This window comes from Coptis chinensis, chromosome 4, assembly GCF_015680905.1.
Source record: "Coptis chinensis isolate HL-2020 chromosome 4, ASM1568090v1, whole genome shotgun sequence".
NCBI classification, from domain to species: domain Eukaryota; kingdom Viridiplantae; phylum Streptophyta; class Magnoliopsida; order Ranunculales; family Ranunculaceae; genus Coptis; species Coptis chinensis.
The window spans coordinates 10,599,061-10,619,071 of NC_141459.1; the positions used below are offsets into that span (position 1 = coordinate 10,599,061).

The following is a 20,011-nucleotide window of genomic DNA, read 5'->3' on the forward strand; positions in this document are numbered from 1 at the left end:
TTCAGTGCAATTGCATCCACTTTATGATTTTCCATTAGTTATTCATTAAAAGGTTAATTAAATATAGTTGCATCTAGTTTTCGATGTTTCGTTAATTAGTGTTTGAGATTAGTTCATTGTATTTGCATCCAGGTTCCAATCTCTCGTTAATTACTCTTTGAGGTTAGTTCAATACATCTGCATCCAGTTTCTGATTTTCCGTTAATTGTTTTTCTAAGTTAGTTCGATAGTTTATAATTTCTATACAGTTTGCATATATGTAAGAGTCTGTTTTTATAAACTCACTCTTGTTTTGGGTTCCTAATTACTCATAATTACTCATGTGAGGAGGCTAAAAAATTGAACATTTATGCTTTGAGGTCAGTGCGATGCAATTACATCCGACTTTCGATTTCTAGTTAACTATTTTTTGAGGTTATTTCAATGCATTTGCATCCAATTTTGGATTTCCCGTTAGTTAATCTCTGATTTTAGTTTAATACAGTTGCATCCAATTTTTAGTTTTCCGTTAATTATTATTTGAGGTTAGTTCAATGCAGTTGCATCCAATTTTCGATTTTATGTTAATTGTTCTTTGAGGTTAGTTCAATGCATTTGCATCAAGTTTTCGATTTCCCGTTAATTATTTTTTGAGGTTAGTTCAATGCAGTTACATCAAATTTATAATTTTCCGTAAATTATTCATTTAGGTTAGTTCAGTACAGTTTTATCCATTTTTTAATGTTTCGTTAATTAGTTTATGAGATTAGTTTATTGCATTTGGATCCAGTTTCCGATTTTCCATTAATAACTCTTTAAGGTTAGTTCAATACATCTGCATCTAGTTTTTTATTATTTATACTTTTAGGTTAGTTCGATACAATTATATCCGGTTTCTGATTTCCCGTTAACTATTCTTTGAGGTTATTTCAATGCATTTGCATTTAGTTTCCGATTTCCCACAAATTATTCTATGAGGTTAGTTCAATGCAGTTGCATTCGATTTTTTATTTTCTGTTAATTATTTTTTGAGTTAAGTTCAATGCATTTGCATCCAGTTTCCGGTTTCCCATTAATTATTATTTGAGGTTTCTTTGATGTATTTGCATATCGTTTCCGATTTTCTATTAGATATTTTTTAAGGATTTGCATCCAATTTCTAATTTCACGTTAGTTACTCTCTGTCGTTAGTTTAATGCAATTTGTATAAAGTTTCTAATTTCTCATTAATTACTCTTTGAGCTCAGTTATGTATTTGAATCCAGTTTCCGATTTCCTTATAATTATCTAATGTGGTGTATAATACCAACTTCTACTGATTCATATGTAGTGTCCTTGCAAACATGACATAAAAAGTAAATTATGCTTAATTTACTATGTGCATGGGATCATCGAAGATTATGCAGTTCCCGATTTCTCGTTAATTATTACTTAAATTATGCATGACTCACTACGTGGAATCTTCAAAGATTATCTACTTAGCGGGTGTTGTTATATTAATTATTCTGAAAAATATTTGCAAATATGCATAACTATTATATATTAATATTATATTAATTACTCAACCAAATTTCTTATAACGTGAAAATCTCACTCTCTATTAAAAAAAAACTCACCTTTGATAAAATCCTTCAACTTCGTTTTGTTGTTTAATAATAGAAGTTTGATTGAAGTTTTGTGAGATTGCCTAATAAGGCGAAGTTCATATATATTGAAGCTACTTGAATAGCAAGGAGTTCACAATCATACGAAAAGAGATAAGATAAATACCATTTTAAATGCAAAACTATACTTATCGAGACATTTCCACAACATATAACCCAACTATGTTTTGAGGTTAGTTCAATGCATTTGCATTCAGTTTCTGATTTTCTGTTATTTATATTTTGAGGTTAGTTCAATGCAGTTGCATCCAATTTCCAATTCCCGTTATTTATTTTTTGAGATCAATTCAATGCAGTTGCATCTAGTTTCTGATTTATCGTTAATTATTCTTTTCGGTTAGTTCAATACATTTGCATCCAATTTCCAATTTTTTGTTGTTAATTGTTATATTATTTGAGGTCAGTTCAATGCATTTGCATCTAGTTTCTGATTTTCCATTAATTATTTTATAAGATTAGTTTAATGCATTTGCATCCATTTTTTGATTTCTCATTTATTATTTAATAAAGTTGCATTTTCATCTAGTTTCCGATTTCCTGTTAATTATTGTTTGAGGTTAGTTCAATGAGTTTACATTCAGTTTCTGATTTTCCGTTAATTATTTCTGGAGGTTTTGCATCCGGTTTATTTTTAAGATTAGTTGATCAGAGTTGCATCCGGTTTTCGATTTCCCGTTAATTATTTTTTAAGATTAGTTCCATGCATTTGCATTATGTTTCCAATTTATAATTTTTTTTTGAAGTTAGTTCAATGCAGCTGCATCTAGTTTCTGATTCTATGTTAATTTAATCTTTGAGGGTTAGCTCAATGCATTTGCATCCAATTTCCGATTTTCCGACAATTATTTTTTGATGTTAGTTTGATATATTTGCATCCAAGTTTTAATTTTCCGTTAATTATTCTTTGAAGTTAGTTTAATGCGGTTCTATCCATATTCCGATTTTCTATTATTTACTTTTTAAGATTAGTTTAATGTTTGTATTTGCATCCAGTTTCCGATTTCCCGTTAAATATTAGTTATGTTGAGGTTAGTTCGATGCATTTGCATTCAGTTTTCAGTTCCCCATTAATTGTTTTTTTTTACATTAGTTTCAATCAATATTATATATATTTTAAAATATTTGTCATTATTGTTTTGCCGTTATTTTTTTTTTTCATTTTCTATTATATATTTTGTGATGTTATTTTTTGTATAATTGTTTTTAACTATGTTTTGAAGCCAGGTTAAAGATATATTTGAAATAAGTCGGTGTTTTATCATAGACACTAAAATTGTATGATTTGTAATAGGGAATTAGTTTTTATAAATCACCTATTTTTTTGCAATTTTTTTTATTTGATCAAATATATAATAATTGGAACACTAAAAGTGTTTGATTCGTAATAGGAAATTACTTTCTACACATCACCTATTTTTTTTAGCAATTTTTTTTTATTTGATCAAATATATAAGAATTGGAAATACACTCAAACTCTACAAATATAATAATTAGAATTATACTCAATCGGTTCGATGTAGGTGGGATTGTAGGCTATTAGAAGATATTATCTTTCACATTAGATTGCCACATAGGATAGAGAAAAACTAACTCTCATATTAGAGTGCCACATAGGAGAGAGAAAATCCTCTTTTAAAGGTCTCTGCTTTAGTATATAGATAGTAGATATATGCCAGGGGGAATGTCTGATTCTCAGACAAGCCTTCATGCAATATACTTCATAAAGCCCAATACTGATCCAGCCCAAATATGCAGCTCATGTCCACATTGGCCTCGAGTTGTGCAATAAGAAATTCGTCCAACCCAAACGGCAAAGCCCAAGTAAAGGTGCGTGCATTTGGTACTTCTACCTCTTGAATTTGGGCATGCTCTTCAAAACGTTGGAACTGATCTTTCAATAGGTAAGCCGTAAGCATCCTAGAGCATTTCGTGTAAACTCACCTCACATCATGGATTATGGTTTGAATTATGAAAGCAAAGTATCAAAAGTTTCGTTATAGCTAAACGGCATGAAATGTGAAGTCGAAGTATTTCGAATACATATATCAATAAGCTACTCTCTCAATAGTCAATACTTGATTCAACTTCGCCAGTTTCACTTTCACCAAAATGAGAAGATGAAGAAAAAATCTTCTCACTTAAACAGGAACAACTCTTTGTTTCTCTTTTTTATCACTATCCACAGAATCTCAAACAACAACCAATGAAAATCTAACTCCACAAGGCACAAGAAGTAGATAAAATAAATCTCCTACTCCCACGTCTATGTGAATCAAACCACCTCCGCGAAGCAATACGCCTAATAGACACAGTACTCCTCACAAACCCACCACTAAATTCACTTTCTATATCCATCCTAATAGACCGCTTAACCACCGAACCCTACGTGACCCAACCTATGCCACTACTAAACAGGCTCAACCACATTCCTATATTATTTACTTTACCAAGTTACTTATTACTTTTTTACTTTTAAAAAACATAAGTTTAAAGAAGTGATGATTTGGTTTCTGATGGTCTACGATTGCTTGATCAAATGATCAACAACTGGACTGAATAGTAAAACATTCTAAGCCAATGCATGGCGAATGATCAAGCAACTGCTTCCAGAGTGCCAAGTTAAGCACGACATGAGGTGCTTATGACTGTTGTATCAATTTTTTGGTTGACAAAGAAATCTCTCTTGCATTTAACATAGTTTTCAGAGATTAGTGTTACGTAAGGTTGCAGTTGAAATCAGAGGGAAACTTGTCAGAGCAGAATGTTTTTAAAGGGCCATTGGATGGTTGTACATTTTTCTTGTTTCAAGTAGATTTGTGTTCTGCTGTGGATTTGATAAAGAGTTTCCTTGAGAATAAGGGCACTCAATTTATATGCAGCTTCTCCGCAATTTCATATGCAGCATGAGTGCATCACACAACAAAGATGCAATGATAGACAACCATGAAATCATTAAGTTCATAACCACAAGTCAACAATTCATACAAGTAAGACAAGAACGAACATAAATGAAAACATGCCCATTGCAAGTTCCGTGATTGCAAATTCCAATACAGTATAGGATGGCAGACCTTGCAACTTCTGATGCCCTTGTTCCTGCCTTCATGCTATATATGTCTTTGAAACTTATTGCTCAGATCTACTGAATCAAATTAAAAATAACATTCAGTGGATGATCTCCAATATTGATGGAAAAGAAGAAAAGAGCAAAACAATTCTAGAAAGAGTGGAAACTTTGAACTAGCTAGGTAGTAGCGCATTGATATTCAGTTATGATACACTTCATTGAAGTTAATATGCGGAAACTACATAAACAGTGATAAAGAGTGGCAAAAGTCTGCTTGAAAAGCTGATACTAAAGGTGATGCACTTACCCAGTAGCCGTGAACATATACCACACATCCAATTTTGGAAAGGGCTTTCCTTCGTCTTTGAGTGAGAAGGACGACCTTATCATCCTTCAACAATCTTTAGTGTTGGACAAACAATACCCTAAACAACTACTTTGCACAAACACAGGACACAACAACAACACAAAAAACTCAATGCAGAAGCAGCACAGAGACACAATTTCTCTAATGAGAGAACTTCCAATATCAAAAGATATTTGGGATTTCAATGTTTCAATTAAATGGGGATACACTACAACACAATATTTATTACCCAAACAAGTAGAGTAGATTACAATGAAAAATGGAAACAAGAGAATTGACCTTTGTATTTGCGGATAAATCGTCACAAATACTGAGCTAGTGAGTGAAAAACACTTGAATGAGAGACTTCTTGACTTACTCCATAGTTGTTGGTCTTCTCTCCTTTAATAGTTCACCTAACCGCCATTGAAGAATTCTCTGGAGAAATTGAGAGCTATCGCGAGAAGAGGAAGATGAATACGAACAGTCCGAACAATTCCAGAGTTTTCTCTCTTTTGTTCTATTCTAAATCGAGAAATCTTGAAGTGCCCTTTATGAGTGACCTAATACCAGTTGGGTCCTCATAAAGAGGGACGCCCAACAAACTCCCCCTCCCGATTTATGAGGAGGTAACCAAACCTGCAATGGAACAACAGACTTCATGCTTGCCTTTGGGTAATGCCTTTGTCATCATGTCGGATCCATTCTTATCCGTGTGTACCTTTTCAAGTAGTAACTTCTTTTCTTCAAGTACATCTCGGATCCAATGATATCTCACCTTGATGTGTTTAGACTTGGAGTGGAAGCTTGGATTCTTGCTAAGGTGGATGGCACTTTGGTATCCAATATCACGACATACTTCTCTGTTTCACGTCAAGTTCTTTAAAGAACTTCTTCATCCACAACATTTCCTTGCAACTCTCTGTAGCGACAATATACTCCGCTTACGTAGTCGATAGAGCCACACACTTTTGTAGTTTAGATTGCCATGACCACGCTCCCCATGCATATGTAAACAAATACCACGAAGTAGACTTCATAGAGTCCACATCACCCGATACCATATCCGCGATCGGTGTAGCCTTCTAACATAGGTTTTCACTTCCAAAACATAAGCAAGCACTAGAGGATCCTTTGAGGTACCTTAGGATCCACTTCACTGCTGCCCAATGTTCTTTCGGGATTGGAAAGAAATCGGCTCACTACACCAAGCTGCGTGGCGATATCGGGTGGTGTGTGCATACCATGGCGCATACATCAAGCTACCCTACGGTGATGCATATGGAACTTTCTCCATTTCTTCCTTCTCTTTCTGCTTGAAGGGCATTGATCATGACTCAACTTGAAGTGACTAGCAAGTGGACAACTAAGCTGGTTTAGCGTCGTCCATATTAAACCTTTTAGTACTTTCTCAATGTACGCTCTTGTGATAGCCACAACTTCCCAGTTTTTCATCACGGGAGATATGCATACCAAGTATTTGTTGAAATTTGGACCCAAATCCTTCATGGCGAATGACTTACTTAATTCTTTCTTCAGCCTTGTAATTTTGTTAGTATCTTGTCCAACAATTAACATGTCATCGACATATAATAATAGGATGATAAAATCACCATCAGAAAATTTTTGGACAAAGACACAATGATCTGAGGTTGTTCTTTTGTACCCGTGCTCTACCATGAATGATTCAAACTTTTTATACCATTGTCGTGGTGCTTGCTTCAGCCCATATAAGCTTTTCCTTAGCTTACAAACCAAATTCTCCTTACCCTTGACTTCAAATCCTCTTGGTTGCTCCATGTACACATCTTCTTCAAGATCACCATGTAGGAACGCCGTTTTAACATCTAGTTGTTCAATTTCTAGGTTCAAGCTTGCTGCCAATCCCAATACAACTCGGATTGAAGTCATCTTCACCACCGGCGAGAATATCTCATCAAAATCTACACCCTTCTTTTGGTCAAAACCTTTCACGACTAGTCTAGCCTTGTACCTCGATTAGCGAGCTTTTCTCTTCGATTTTATCTTGTAAATCCATCTGTTTTCGATTACTTTCTTTCCTTTAGGCATCTCAACCAAATCATAAGTGTTGTTCCCATGCAAGGAATCCATTTCTTCTTGCATAGCTTTCAACCACTCTGTCTTGTGCACACATCGCTAATAGCTTCTTCATAAGATTCGGGCTCACCTCCTTCCGTGAGCATGACATACTCATTGGAGGATATCTTTTTGATGGTTGTAAGCCCTCTAATTGATTGTCTCACCTCAATTGGCGGTTCTTGAGGTGGTTGTACTTCTTGTTCGACATTGGGCTGAACTTCCAATTCAACTTGCTGCTCTACTTCTTGCTCATTATCACTTGTATCATGATTTTCTAATTCATGTCCTTGGACAGCTCCAGCGCCATCATTTCCTTACGCCCGCGGGGAGGAACAAGTGGTTCTAAGTCAATGAGATCATTGACAAAGGGTTCAAGCTTTTCGAGCTTCTCAAAGTTCTCAATAGTTTGGTCTTCAAGAAATACCACATCTCGGCTCCTTATCACCTTCTTATTAGTTGGATCCCATAGCCTGTATCCGAACTTCTCATCACCATATCCCAAGAAAATGCACTGTGTTGCTTTTTTATCGAGCTTTGACCTTTCGTCTTTAGGAATATGCACGAATGCCCTGCAACCAAACACCTTTAGATGTTTATAGTGAACATCTTTGTTGCTCCATACTTTTTCTGGTACTTCTCCATTCAAAGGTGCCGAAGGGGACAAGTTAATCAAATAACATGCCGTACGCATTGCCTCCCCCCAATAACTTCTTGGCAGCTTTGCGTGTGAGAGCATACACCTAATTCTTTCGACAATGGTCCGGTTCATCCTTTCCGCAACACCATTATGTTGTGGAGTTTTGGGGAACATTTGCTCATGCGAATACCATGACTTTTGCAATAGTCATCAAATGGCCCAATATACTCTCCGCCATTATGCCGGTCGCGGATACTCTTTAATGGATTTCCGTTTCTCTTTCCACCATGCTATGGAAAGTTTTAAATATATCAAGCACCTGATTTTTTAGTCTTCAAGGCATATGCCCACACTTTCCTAGAAGCATCATCTATGAAAGTGACGAAATAAAACACCACCAAAGCGTTTTGACTTTCATAGGGCCGCAAACATCGGGAGTAAACTAGCTCCAACACATTAGGTTTCTTTGTAATAGACTTCTTATGAAAGGAGACTCTATGTTGCTTACCAACTAAACAGTGTGTGCAACTACTTAAATGCGCACCTTTCATGTTAGGCAAGGCTTGTCTTTTGGCGAGGATCTGTAGCCCCTTCTCACTCATATGACCAAGCCTTTTATGCCATAGCTCAGTTGAGGACTCCTCAACTGCATTCAACGAGCCCTTGCATAGCTTTGTTTGTGTCTTGTACAAAGTGCAGCATCTTTTTCCTCGTGACACCACACAAGACCCCTTAGTGAGCTTCCATTCACCGCTACCAAATTGGTTAATGTAGCCTTCCTCGTCGAGCTTTCCTGCTGAAATTAGATTTAAGCGAAGATCTGGTACATGACGTACATCTTTGAGAACTAATGTGCAACCAACACTAATTTCAATACACACATCCCCAATTCCGACAATTTTAGAAACGTCGTTGTTCCCCATTCGCACTACACCAAAATCACCGGACTTATAAGATGTGAAGAACTCCTTACGAGGTGTAGCATGGTAAGATGCACCAGTATCAATCACCCAATCTTTATCATGACATGTGACACTAAGACATGCATCTTCACAGTTAGAGAACAATATGATGTCCTCCCCATCCGATGTAATCGCCGTAACATCCTTCTCATGCTTATGACCTCCTTTTTCTTTTATTTGTTCCTTCTTCAACTTTCGACACTCGCTCTTGTAATGACCCGGCTTGCCACAATGGTAGCAACTGACTTCATTCCATGGTCTTGATTTAGATCGCCTCTTGACCTTTCCGCGGTAGTGAGGTTTTCTATTTTGGATTCTCCCCGGCTTTACGTAATGAGTGCCTCACGAGGTGAGATGAACTAGTACTATTTCTCCTTGTTTCTTCATTTAATAAAGCGCTTGTTGCTTGACTCATCGTAATAACTCCATCTGGACTAGAGTTACTTAGAGACACAAATAAGGTTTCCCAACTCTGCAGAGCGCTAAGTAACAACAATGCTTGCAATTCGTCTTCTGACACCATCTTCATGGAGGCGAGCTGGTTCACAATACTTTGCATCTCGTTTAGATGCTTTCGGTCATTGTCGTGCCATCTTTATACTTCAAATTCACAAGCTTCCTAATCAAGAAAGCTTTGTTTCAGCCGATCTTTTTCTCATACAACCCTTCTAATTTCTTCCAAAGTGAATGCCCGGCGTCTCCATTGAGACATGATGAAATACACTATCATCTATTCATTGGCGAATAAAGCCAATTGCTTTTATGTCGGTCTAATTTCTTCCAATCGGCGACACTTTGTCGCTTCGTGTTTTGCCCCTCATTTTCAATGGGTGCTGCAAGATCCTTCGCGATACAATAAGTCCTCCATTTTGCTTTCCAAATTGTGTAGTTTGCCCCATTCGGGCTCACCATTCGAGTTGTAGTTGATTCCATGATTTGTACAAGATTACTAATTTAAACCCCGCTCTGATACCACTGTTGGACAAACAATACCCTAAACAACTACTTTGCACAAACACGAGGACACAACAACAACACAAAAAACTTCAATGCGAAACCACGAGAGACACAATTTCTCTAATGAGAGAACTTCCAATATCAAAAGATATTTGGGATTTCAATGTTTCAATTAAATGGGGATACACTACAACACAATATTTATTACCCAAACAAGTAGAGTAGATTACAATGAAAAATGGAAACAAGAGAATTGACCTTTGTATTTGCGGATAAATCGTCACAAATACTGAGCTAGTGAGTGAAAAACACTTGAATGAGAGACTTCTTGACTTACTCCATAGTTGTTGGTCTTCTCTCCTTTTATAGTTCACCTAACCGCCATTGAAGAATTCTCTGGAGAAATTGAGAGCTATCGCGAGAAGAGGAAGATGAATCTGAGCAGTCAGAACAATTCGAGTTTTCTCTCTTTTGTTCTATTCTAAATGCGAGAAATCTTGAAGTGCCCTTTATGAGTGACCTAATACCAGTTGGGTCCTCATAAAGAGGGACGCCCAACATTTAGACCAGTCCTGCATAACAGAGTAACAATTTAGACCTTAAGCCAAAGCAGAAGCTGGAGAAAGAGAGAGCAGCAAATGTCATGAATTTGCTGCCCAACCTACATACATACCCAAATGGGCTTTTGCTTGATAGCTAGCAGCTTGACATCCATCTGCATATTGAGGGGAGAATTCAGTAAACGTGTAATCCATTTCAAGGATACATTTGACAAGCAACGAAGGGAATATTAAACACTCATGTAACAGGACATTAGTACACGAAAATGGAAGCAGGGCTTAAATACACTTTAGAAGAGTTGGCGAAAACAATACATACTGGATAATTTTACACGTTAAGCTAATTACTGAACTAATTCCATGTTAGAATGTTGCATTCACAAGTTCAAGGGTTCTATAATCCACTCTTTAACAAGAAGCTTTTTAACACGCAGCTAAGATAAATATAGGAATGTCGTTGGCTTGCATTGTTACGAATAAATAAATAATAAAAGAAGATATGGGATAATATTGTTAATCAACTTCTAAGCTATGCTACATGGACACACCATATTTCAAAAATAGTCCATGTGGGACGGACACATATAATATGTGATATACCTCAACTTTTGATATTTCGCCGTGTCAGACATTTCATATCCGTGTCGGATACAGATATAAGTGTCCGTATCAATGTAACTTATTCTCCTATTACTAGTTGCAATTAGTGTTATTTCTTCTCTTTCCTCTTTTCAAAAATATTAGTGATATCCCCTAATTGCAAGATCCAACGGCTATGAGATGATTTTTTTTTTCATATAAAGAAATTTAACTGTTGGATCTCAAACTTTTAATTAAGTTCTTATTTAATGAATATAATAATTGAGGCAAGATCTATAGAGTATAGACTAGGCCACAGTTGGCTGCTTGGTTGTTCCACTTCCTAGGGTCAATCAAACCCAGCCATCTTCATCTCTCCTGAATGCCCTTAATTCTTGCTTGCATGGTGCATTCAAATCCCATTTCTGGACCATTCCATATATACTTGTTGCACATTTTAATAACCTAGGAAGGACAAAAGTACTTGCCTAGTAAACATGGAAGGAGGAAATAAAGCACTGAGTAAATCAATTCTAGTCTACCAGCCATGAGATAAAAAAAGCGATTCCACTTTTCTATCCTCTTGGTGATTCTTTGAGAGGCTGACAATATCTTATTCCTGGTCTAGAAGAGTTGTAGATGTTAAAGGTAGACCTAGGTAAGTGATAGGTTGGTTTACTAGTGGTACCTCCATGATATCAGCTAGATGGTGTCCTTTTTGAGACATCCAACCAATGATTAGAGTTTCCTTCTTTTAATAAAAATTTCATAGTTAATGTAGAGATGTAGGTTTCTATCTACGAACCTGATGTTGAGGTTGATGGAGAATGGCTGCACTTTTTCTTGAGATAAGAGTTGTCTATGTATCAAGTTTCTTGGATAAACTTGAATCAAGCCTTACGTAGTTCATCTCTCTCTACTTATAGGTGTTTGGTCTGACTTTCCTTATTTGTTTCAGGTCATTGACAAGTGTAGATCTATATTTTGTGCCCTCTTGATGATTCGTCATTACTTTTGCTGTTACAAAGTAAATACCTCCTTCATTGGTGCATTGACTGAGCTTCAGGATCGCGGTAAATCATTTGTTTCTATGTATGGCTGTATTTAATATTTGGGACGACCTGAGTTTGGGTCTTGGTTACGTCCAGGTGGCGTAGTACGACCTAGGAATATACGAGCTGCGAAGATACGACCTGGTGTGTGGACACGTGTGCTGTAGTGACTATTTTGAGAACGGAGGGTACTTACAATTAGTTTCATAAATTCTAAATTATGCAGTTACACAGAATACTATTGGTGAGAATCTTAAGCTCTTGAAAGGACTGGAATCAAAGTTTTCTTCAACCACGGACTTACGTGATCAGCTCTACTTAGCTGGTCTAGTTCGAGATGGTAAGCTTCCTTCATAGGGCTTATTACTTTTTTCTAAATAAAGTTAAACACTATTTGGGCTCTTGATCAATTGAAACTTGAATGGGTAGGCCATAGATGGATATAGGGGGGGGTCGCACCCCTTGAGATTAGAAAAGCTTCACTACTATGTAACCAATTGCCTAGAAAAATCTTCAAACACTAAGGATTTCACACATTTTTTTTTTTTTTGCAAACTTGAATGGATCCCAAAATTTTCACAACTATAATGAGAATATAATTAACAAAAAAAAATAGTATGAAAAAAAAAACCAATAAAAAATATTTCAATAAACCAACATTTTTTTTTTTTTTTTTGCCTTTACAAAATTATTATTTATCATTTAATTTGAGTCCAAAACCATTAAAAATGGACAAATGTGTCTTTGAATGTTTGATGGGTTAATGAGACTAAAACAAGATAGTCAAAGCTCCGAACCAACATGCGACAAGCAAAGTCGGTAAAACCTTTGGGTGATGATACCAAAGGTCTGGGGCTCGAACCCCGCTAGCATCAAAAAGTTACTGATCTCATTTAGAACAAGCTTGCCAATATAAAAAAATAAATGAGACTAAAACAAATCGCAAAAAGCCCAAAGCCCAACCAGTTTGTATAATTCTAATCACCCATTACAAATCCATAAGCTCTCCTTCCTTTATTTCACTCTCAATTTTTAAACAATATCTCAATACCCAAAACAAAAAAACAAAATCATAAAGGACTTGCGACGCAGCTTGTTACACATTTGTCATAATTATTTGTAAAACTCATTATCATTATCAATAAAATTTTCACTTCAAAAAAATAGTAATTTTTTACTTTCAATGTTAATCTTTTATAGTTTTCTCCACATGATAGTAGGGTTATATAGACTTATAACATTATAGAAAGTTAACAATTTGTTGAATTGTTGAAGATTTGTGGACTAGATTATGTAGATATATAGATATAATAGTATCAATTAATGGCTTAAGTGCTTAAGTAGTTAACTTCGTCAGTCCATATTAAATTCTTAGTAGTCAACGCATTCTAGTTTTGTTAATTGAAATAAATGCATAATTTTGTTGATTTTTATTTTTAGACTTTCTAACAAAAAATAATAATAAATAAAATTGCATACTTTATTTTTTAGGGGGGTGGGGTGGGGTGTGCACATAATCTCGCACCCCCTAGCTTAGAATCCTGGCTCCGTCCCTGTGGGCAGCTGAGCAAGATAAATGTATACGAGGACAAAACTTTTTTTTTTTATAAAGTATACGAGGACAAACTATCTAGTAGCTCTAATGCATTGGGAGTCTGCAAAATGTTTTAGTGAAATATCAGTGGAACTCAAGGCAGGGGTGGAAAGTTTTACAAAGAGTAAAAAGACAACCTCAATAGGAACTAGGAAGTCATTAATACCAGAAAAGAAAGAATATCAAATTAATCTGTACATTTCATCAGTATGTACAATATGCTTCGGTCTCTTATTTGATTGGATTTTCATTTTGGTAGGTCAACGACAGCTGATGGAACTCAGAGCTGAGAATGAAAAAAACAAGGAAAAATGTATTCTCAAGGCCGGAATGCAGCAGGAGAGCCAGTCTTATGGAAAAGAAAGATACATCTTATTTATTTAATTTTTGTATACTTCTAGGAATGTCTTGTTTTTTGCTAATTATTTTCAGCGCTCAGCAATATTAATTTTATAAAAAGGGGTGCGGCGAGGGAGGGAGAATTTACAAATAGACTAATGAAGAGTTCAAGAATGAGATCATCAAACTGCAAAAAAGTCAGGAAGCTTTGAAGGCACAACACTCTGTTGAATATCGCTTAAAAGAATAAAGGATTAAGGAGTTGCGCTCTGCCAAGTTAGAGAACTTGAACAGTTACTAGGAACTGCTAACCAGTTGGAGACGATATTGGTTTGTGCAACCTCTCCCATCTTTATACCTTAACTGTTAATGTAGAAAAGTTTTCTACATTGTACTCCAATCTAACAATGACCATGTTGATATTTGAAACATACAATATCCAAACCAGAGGACATGGAGAAAGTGGAAAGGGAAAAGGTAGGACTCGATCACTCTACAAGTTAGATTACTAAAACGTTTAAAAGGAATTACTATGTAATTAAGTTAGATTCTTGCCTTTTATTTTTGAGCGAAACTCTTGTTTCTTTTTAAACTTATAGAGAAAGCGCCATTCAAAAGCTTGCCTCACCGCTATCGTAATCATAATTTGGCTATAGATGTATACATATGGTGACATACATAAATGACATACGGAATTGACATATTGGATGTAACTGTATGGAACTAATCTCAAAAAATAAAAAACCATAAATCATAAACTGGATGCAACTACATATAAATAATCTCAAATAATAGTTAATGGGAAATCGAAAACTTAATTCAAATGCATTGAACTAACCTCAAAGAATGAGTAAATTGGAAATTGGAAACTTGATGCAAATGCCTAACCTCAAATAATAAATAACAGAAAATCGAAAACTAGATGCAACTGTATTGAATTAATCTCAAATATAATTAAAGGGAAATCGAAAACTATATGTAAATGCATTAAACTAACATCGTAACATATTTGTATTATATGTAGTAGAAATGTCTTGACAAGTATAATTTTGCATTTATCTTTTCGTATGATTAGGAATGCATTGTTATTGAAGGTAACTTTAATATGATTTTCACCTCCTTGGGTATTCTCACAAAACTTCAATCAAATTTTTGTTATTAAACAACAAAAAGATGTCGAAGGGAGTAAGATTTTATCAAGAGTGAGTTCTCTCTTTTTATAGAGAGTGGGGTTTTTCACATTGCAAGAAATATAAATTAGACAAGTGATCAATATAATATTCATATTTCAGAGCTCTGCCATTGTTACTAATAATATTTCTCAGAATAATTTAATATATCGGTACCCGTTCGTAAGACGGGATTGTTTCAGTGGAGATAGTTGTTGGAATTCCCAACCTTGTATGTTCCTTTTTAGGGGCTAACTCTCTTTTGCTTATCAAAATAAAAAAACTAACTGTCTGGGGTTTTTGTTTCAGAAAACTGGAAGTAATTCTAATTTGATAACGACTAGGTGACCTAATTTAATTTTCTACTTACCAAAAGCCAAAAGCAAAAGAACAAAAATCCTAATTTGATCTCAACCATAACTAGTAAATTCGTGGATGGCAAAAGTTCAATACGGCAATTATTCGCTTAAGATTCGAAATTTTCAACTATAATACTTTTAAATATTTGGTCTAATAAAACGCTAACGATAAAAATACGATATATGTATTTTAAACGGGTATAATACGAATGCATTCTTTTAAAATTTGGCTATATATTTTACATTTAAAACTTTGATATATAAGTACATAAAGTTTTTATTTTTATTTTTACAATTTTATTCATAAAAAAATAATACAAATGTCAAATTTTTTGTTCTACTTACTATTACTAACACATTTATTTTTTGTTCCAACTAAAGCCCGACTTGTTTTTTTGAATTTCAAAGATCCGGACATTATAATTCGGTAATTATAAGCCCGGCCCAACCAATTCGCAAATTAAACCGCATCATTCGAAAATTCACCAATTTATTCGTCTTATTCGCCAAACCTTATAATTCGCGAATAATTCGACAAATTACTAGCTTAACTATGATCTCAACACCAATTTCAGTAAGAAGGTTAATAGTTTGTGTTTGAATAAGTTATAAATCCGTCGGTTATTATGGTGAATTCAAGCAGTTCTTCTCGTAACCTACAATTCTTGGGATACACTTCCAGTTTACGCCTCGTCTCTTTTCCTCTGCCTTGGTTTAGCAGTGTCTGCTGTGCCCATTCTCTCCATTGAAGAATTTTATGTTCCTGCCCTCGATAAATGCTCTAATGACATGTCGAATACAACTATATTCTTCAACCTTAAACTTGACAACCACCACCTAACAACTTACTACGACGTCCTCAATGTTACCATATATTTTGGCCAAAACCGGTGGGATTTGTCTCAATTCCTGAGTTTGAGCAGGGACAGTTCAAGAAGATAATTCATCTAGAAGGGAGAGTTACTACTGTTGGAGTACCTTGGGAAAGGTTTCTAACTGTCGCGGGACAGCGATTTTCCAGGCGCATCTGGAGACCGTGGTGCGGATTAAGTGGTCTTTTATACAAAGGCTTATTATGGTTAAAGCTAATGTCACGTTAATGATCACGGGGACATGGTGAAGTCTTTTGCATCTGTGTAGGTTAGAAACTCCGCAAATAAGAAGGAAGTGATTTATGCGTCCGTTACGGTTTGTCCTTCAATTGTGATATGTATCTACTTGGTCTGGTGGAACCCAGATCGTCCAAAGCCTAACTTGCGCCCAAAGACTCTATGATGTACAGGCCAGATTCTACAATTTACGACCAGTAAATATTAGCCATATATATTATTTTTTTGGTACACCGATATGGATATATTTAATATATCTTAACTGAATATTGAATTTTTTTTTCCCAATATATATTTTAATTTCCGATATAATGATATATATCAACCGATATATATAATATATCCGATATAAATTGTTGATTTTGATCGATATTATTGATTTTGACTAAATGTTGTTGACTTTGACCGATATAATCAATGATATTTCAAATATAATCAACGATATTTTTGATATATCGACATAAAAATAAAATTTTGACTGATCAACAAAAAAATAGACATCTCTGATATTTCTGATATATCGATATATATCAATTTTTAAATACATTGAAATATTAACCGAATTTGATATTTTGGACCTTGGTAAATTGTAGTTATGGGTTTTTTTTGTTTTTATGCTTTTTAATGAATCTAAAGCACGCCTTATGTGCTCTAGACCTATGCATTACTTGAGCATATTGACCATTGCATATTAGGAGATAATATGAGATGCAATTTGTTTTTTCATGTGTTTGTGTCTGTGTCTGTATTCTAAAAAGAAAGAAAAAGAAAAGAAGTTCTAAAAATTAGTCTGGTATTTCACAATACATGAAGATATCATGAAATATCGGTATTTCATGACTGGTTAAGAAAATGCAAAAGTTGTGGTGGACAGTTTTTTGACTCACATTCTGTTTGGACATTAGCCAGTTTGACAAGAACGAAGAAAAACTAGATTTTTATTCCATTATTGTTCCTATCATCTATCTCTGACTTTTTATCTAAAATGGCGAAATGCTTTAGTTTCACAGCGTCTCGAGATTGGTGTTACCGATACACATTCGCAAGCGCAGGCCTAAAATCAATCACAACAGATATAGGTGACGGAACTACAATCCATTGTTGGGTACCCAAAACCCACAAACCCGAAAAACAAGCTCTACTTTTAATCCACGGGTTTGGAGCCAATGCAATGTGGCAATGGAGCGAACTTCTACGTCCATTCATAACCCGGTTCAATATCTACGTACCCGACCTTATTTTCTTTGGGGATTCATGCACAACACGGTTGGATCGGTCCGATTTATTCCAGGCTCAGTGTGTTATGCGATTTATGGAAACTCGTGGGGTGAGAAAATTTAGTTTGATTGGGTTGAGTTATGGTGGGTTTGTTGGTTATAGTTTAGCGGCACAGTTTAAGGATGTGGTTGAACATGTGGTGATATGTTGCGCTGGGGTGTGTTTAGAAGAGAAAGATTTGAGTGAAGGGTTGTTTGTAGTGGCTACTTTGGAAGAAGCGACCAATATTTTAGTGCCTCAAACACCGGAGAAATTGAAGGTTTTGATGCAAATGTCGTTTGCTAAGCCGGCTAAGAATGTGCCTTCTTGCTTTCTACGGGATTTCATCGATGTGAGTATGTACTAAATTTTGATTGTGCTTGTGTTTATGCATGGTCTGGAGGCAGGCACCCATTCCTGTTTGGTTATACCAACAACTTCAAGAGTCAAGACTCGAGAAACCACACACCTCGGCTCTCTGTGTACTCTAAAACAAATTGAAGAGTTAGGTTCCATAGGAATACAGGATAGGATTGAACTACCTATAGTGATTTGTTTTCCAACTTGGCTATTTTATGTCCAAAGCAGGGACGGAATCAGGATTCAAATCTCTGGGTGCAGAGTATATGCAATTGAGTAATTAAACTAGAAGGTGCGGTCATAGAAGTTATGTAAATATCTTGGGGGGGGTGAGAATCCTTATATTCTTGCTATTTTTCTAGCAAATTATAGTACATAACTTTTCCAAATCTCACCCCTGGTCCCATCTCTGCGTGACTGCGTCAAAGGCTATATGTAGTTCATGATTTAGTAATTCATGCGTCTCATTATTCCTGAGTTTAAAACTACTTAAGAACCTAAACACTAGAAATACTAAGTTAGCAAATGAGTGGGTTCATGGTCTACTTATTTTGAATTTATTTGTTGGGTGAACTAGTGTTATCCCTACTAGATGAGCCAATTAGGATTTCCCCCCACTAGATGGAAAATTAGGGTCTCCCCTTAAATGCACAAAAAAAAAATTGGTCAACTCAATTTGATTTTTTTTTTGTATGTATTTAGGGGGGAGACCCTAATTTCCCATCTAGTAGGAGAAATTCTAATTGGCTCATCTAGTAGGGGAGTAATATTGGTTAACCCTTATTTGTTTTGTGGATGAACTTCCGCAACTTTTTCGTGTCTGCTGGTAGGTAATGTGTACAGATTATGTTCAAGAGAAGAGGGAACTGATCCAAGCAATACTCAAGGATCGAAAACTTTCTGAAATTCCAAGGATTACTCAGGTTATTTTGCGCCAAATCTCGATAATAATTTGTTGAACATATTTTAAACAGTGCATTTTTTTTTTATAATGCAGCCTACTTTAATAATTTGGGGAGAGCAAGATCAAGTATTCCCAGTGGAATTGGGGCACAGATTAAAAAGGTTATCTCGACATTACTAGTTTAGTTATCTAAACATATAAATATATAATACGTTCTGTTTGATCAATTTCTGTGACGCCAAAATGATGTATGTTATTTTGTACAGCCATGTGGGAGAGAATGCTGAATTAGTAGTCATCAAGAATGCAGGGCACGGCGTCAACATGGAGAAGCCAAAGGAGTTCTACAAGTACTTGAAAACCTTCCTACTAGATTCTCTTCCTCACACTTCTCCATCTAAGAATCATGACACGAAGATAGACTAACCAATGTATTATGTAACAGACTCACTATTTGTCTTCCCGACTTGCAAGCCATTGGTGCACATAATGTGTGTACAACAAAAACGTTGCATCAAGTTGTGAATATGATTTATAAACCTTTATGAACTCGGGCCGTAACCTCTGATGGTGGTTCAGTTGTAGCCCCTAATTTGTAAATAAACGTGCGTGTGTGGAAGGTGCATCTGATTAACCATTTTGTAGATGATCATCTAAACTGAAAATCCCAACCTAATATTCTCATGTTCTCCAGGAACCTTTTTATAAATGATCATCTAAATTGAAAATCTCAACCTCCTATTCTCATATTCCTCGTATTTTCATATTTGGATTTTCATGGTTCAAAATCAATATTGCATTCACACTAAACTAATACCTAGCATGAAAGTGACACGGCTCTGGAATTTGCATGCTTATGCCATCATTCATTGATGTACTCACTCATTATTCTTGATCATCTATCAATCGTCTTCCTCTAGTAAAACATATTCTTCCTCAACAAATATTTCTATCAGGATTTTAAATTTCTTTCAAATTGTTGTTGAATAATATATTGGAGTAAATTGAATTGGACTT

The 20,011-nt window shown here is 35.4% G+C and overlaps 1 protein-coding gene and 1 long non-coding RNA gene across 4 annotated transcripts; one reads left to right on the forward strand and one right to left on the reverse strand.

Annotated features, from left to right (window-relative positions):
* Window positions 1–4,571: 4,571 nt before the first annotated feature.
* Window positions 4,572–10,744, reverse strand: LOC147501814 (uncharacterized). Of its 3 annotated transcripts, XR_015219875.1 has the most exons (4): window positions 10,592–10,744; window positions 10,272–10,427; window positions 5,018–5,111; window positions 4,572–4,785 (listed from the first exon to the last, which is right to left on the reverse strand). It is a non-coding gene; the product is annotated as an uncharacterized LOC147501814 (long non-coding RNA). The 3 variants fall into 3 exon arrangements; XR_015219874.1 differs by having other exon boundaries at window positions 10,272–10,724; XR_015219873.1 differs by lacking the exons at window positions 10,272–10,427; window positions 10,592–10,744 and having other exon boundaries at window positions 5,018–5,343.
* A 6,641-nt stretch (window positions 10,745–17,385) lies between these two features.
* LOC147501815 (alpha/beta-Hydrolases superfamily protein) lies at window positions 17,386–19,617 on the forward strand. The gene is made up of 4 exons (XM_086606803.1): window positions 17,386–18,082; window positions 18,921–19,013; window positions 19,088–19,155; window positions 19,261–19,617. The coding sequence occupies exons 1-4, from the start codon at window positions 17,459–17,461 to the stop codon at window positions 19,418–19,420; spliced, it is 945 nt and encodes a 314-aa protein (XP_086462929.1). The 5' UTR covers window positions 17,386–17,458; the 3' UTR covers window positions 19,421–19,617.
* The last annotated feature ends 394 nt before the right edge of the window (window positions 19,618–20,011 follow it).

Coding starts and splice junctions, on each gene's coding strand:
- LOC147501815 (XM_086606803.1), top strand. CDS start 17,459: ATGGCGAAATGCTTTAGTTTCACAGCGTCTCGAGATTGGTGTTACCGA. Junction 18,083..18,920: donor TTCTACGGGATTTCATCGAT/GTGAGTATGTAC, acceptor GTCTGCTGGTAG/GTAATGTGTACAGATTATGT. Junction 19,014..19,087: donor AAATTCCAAGGATTACTCAG/GTTATTTTGCGC, acceptor TTTATAATGCAG/CCTACTTTAATAATTTGGGG.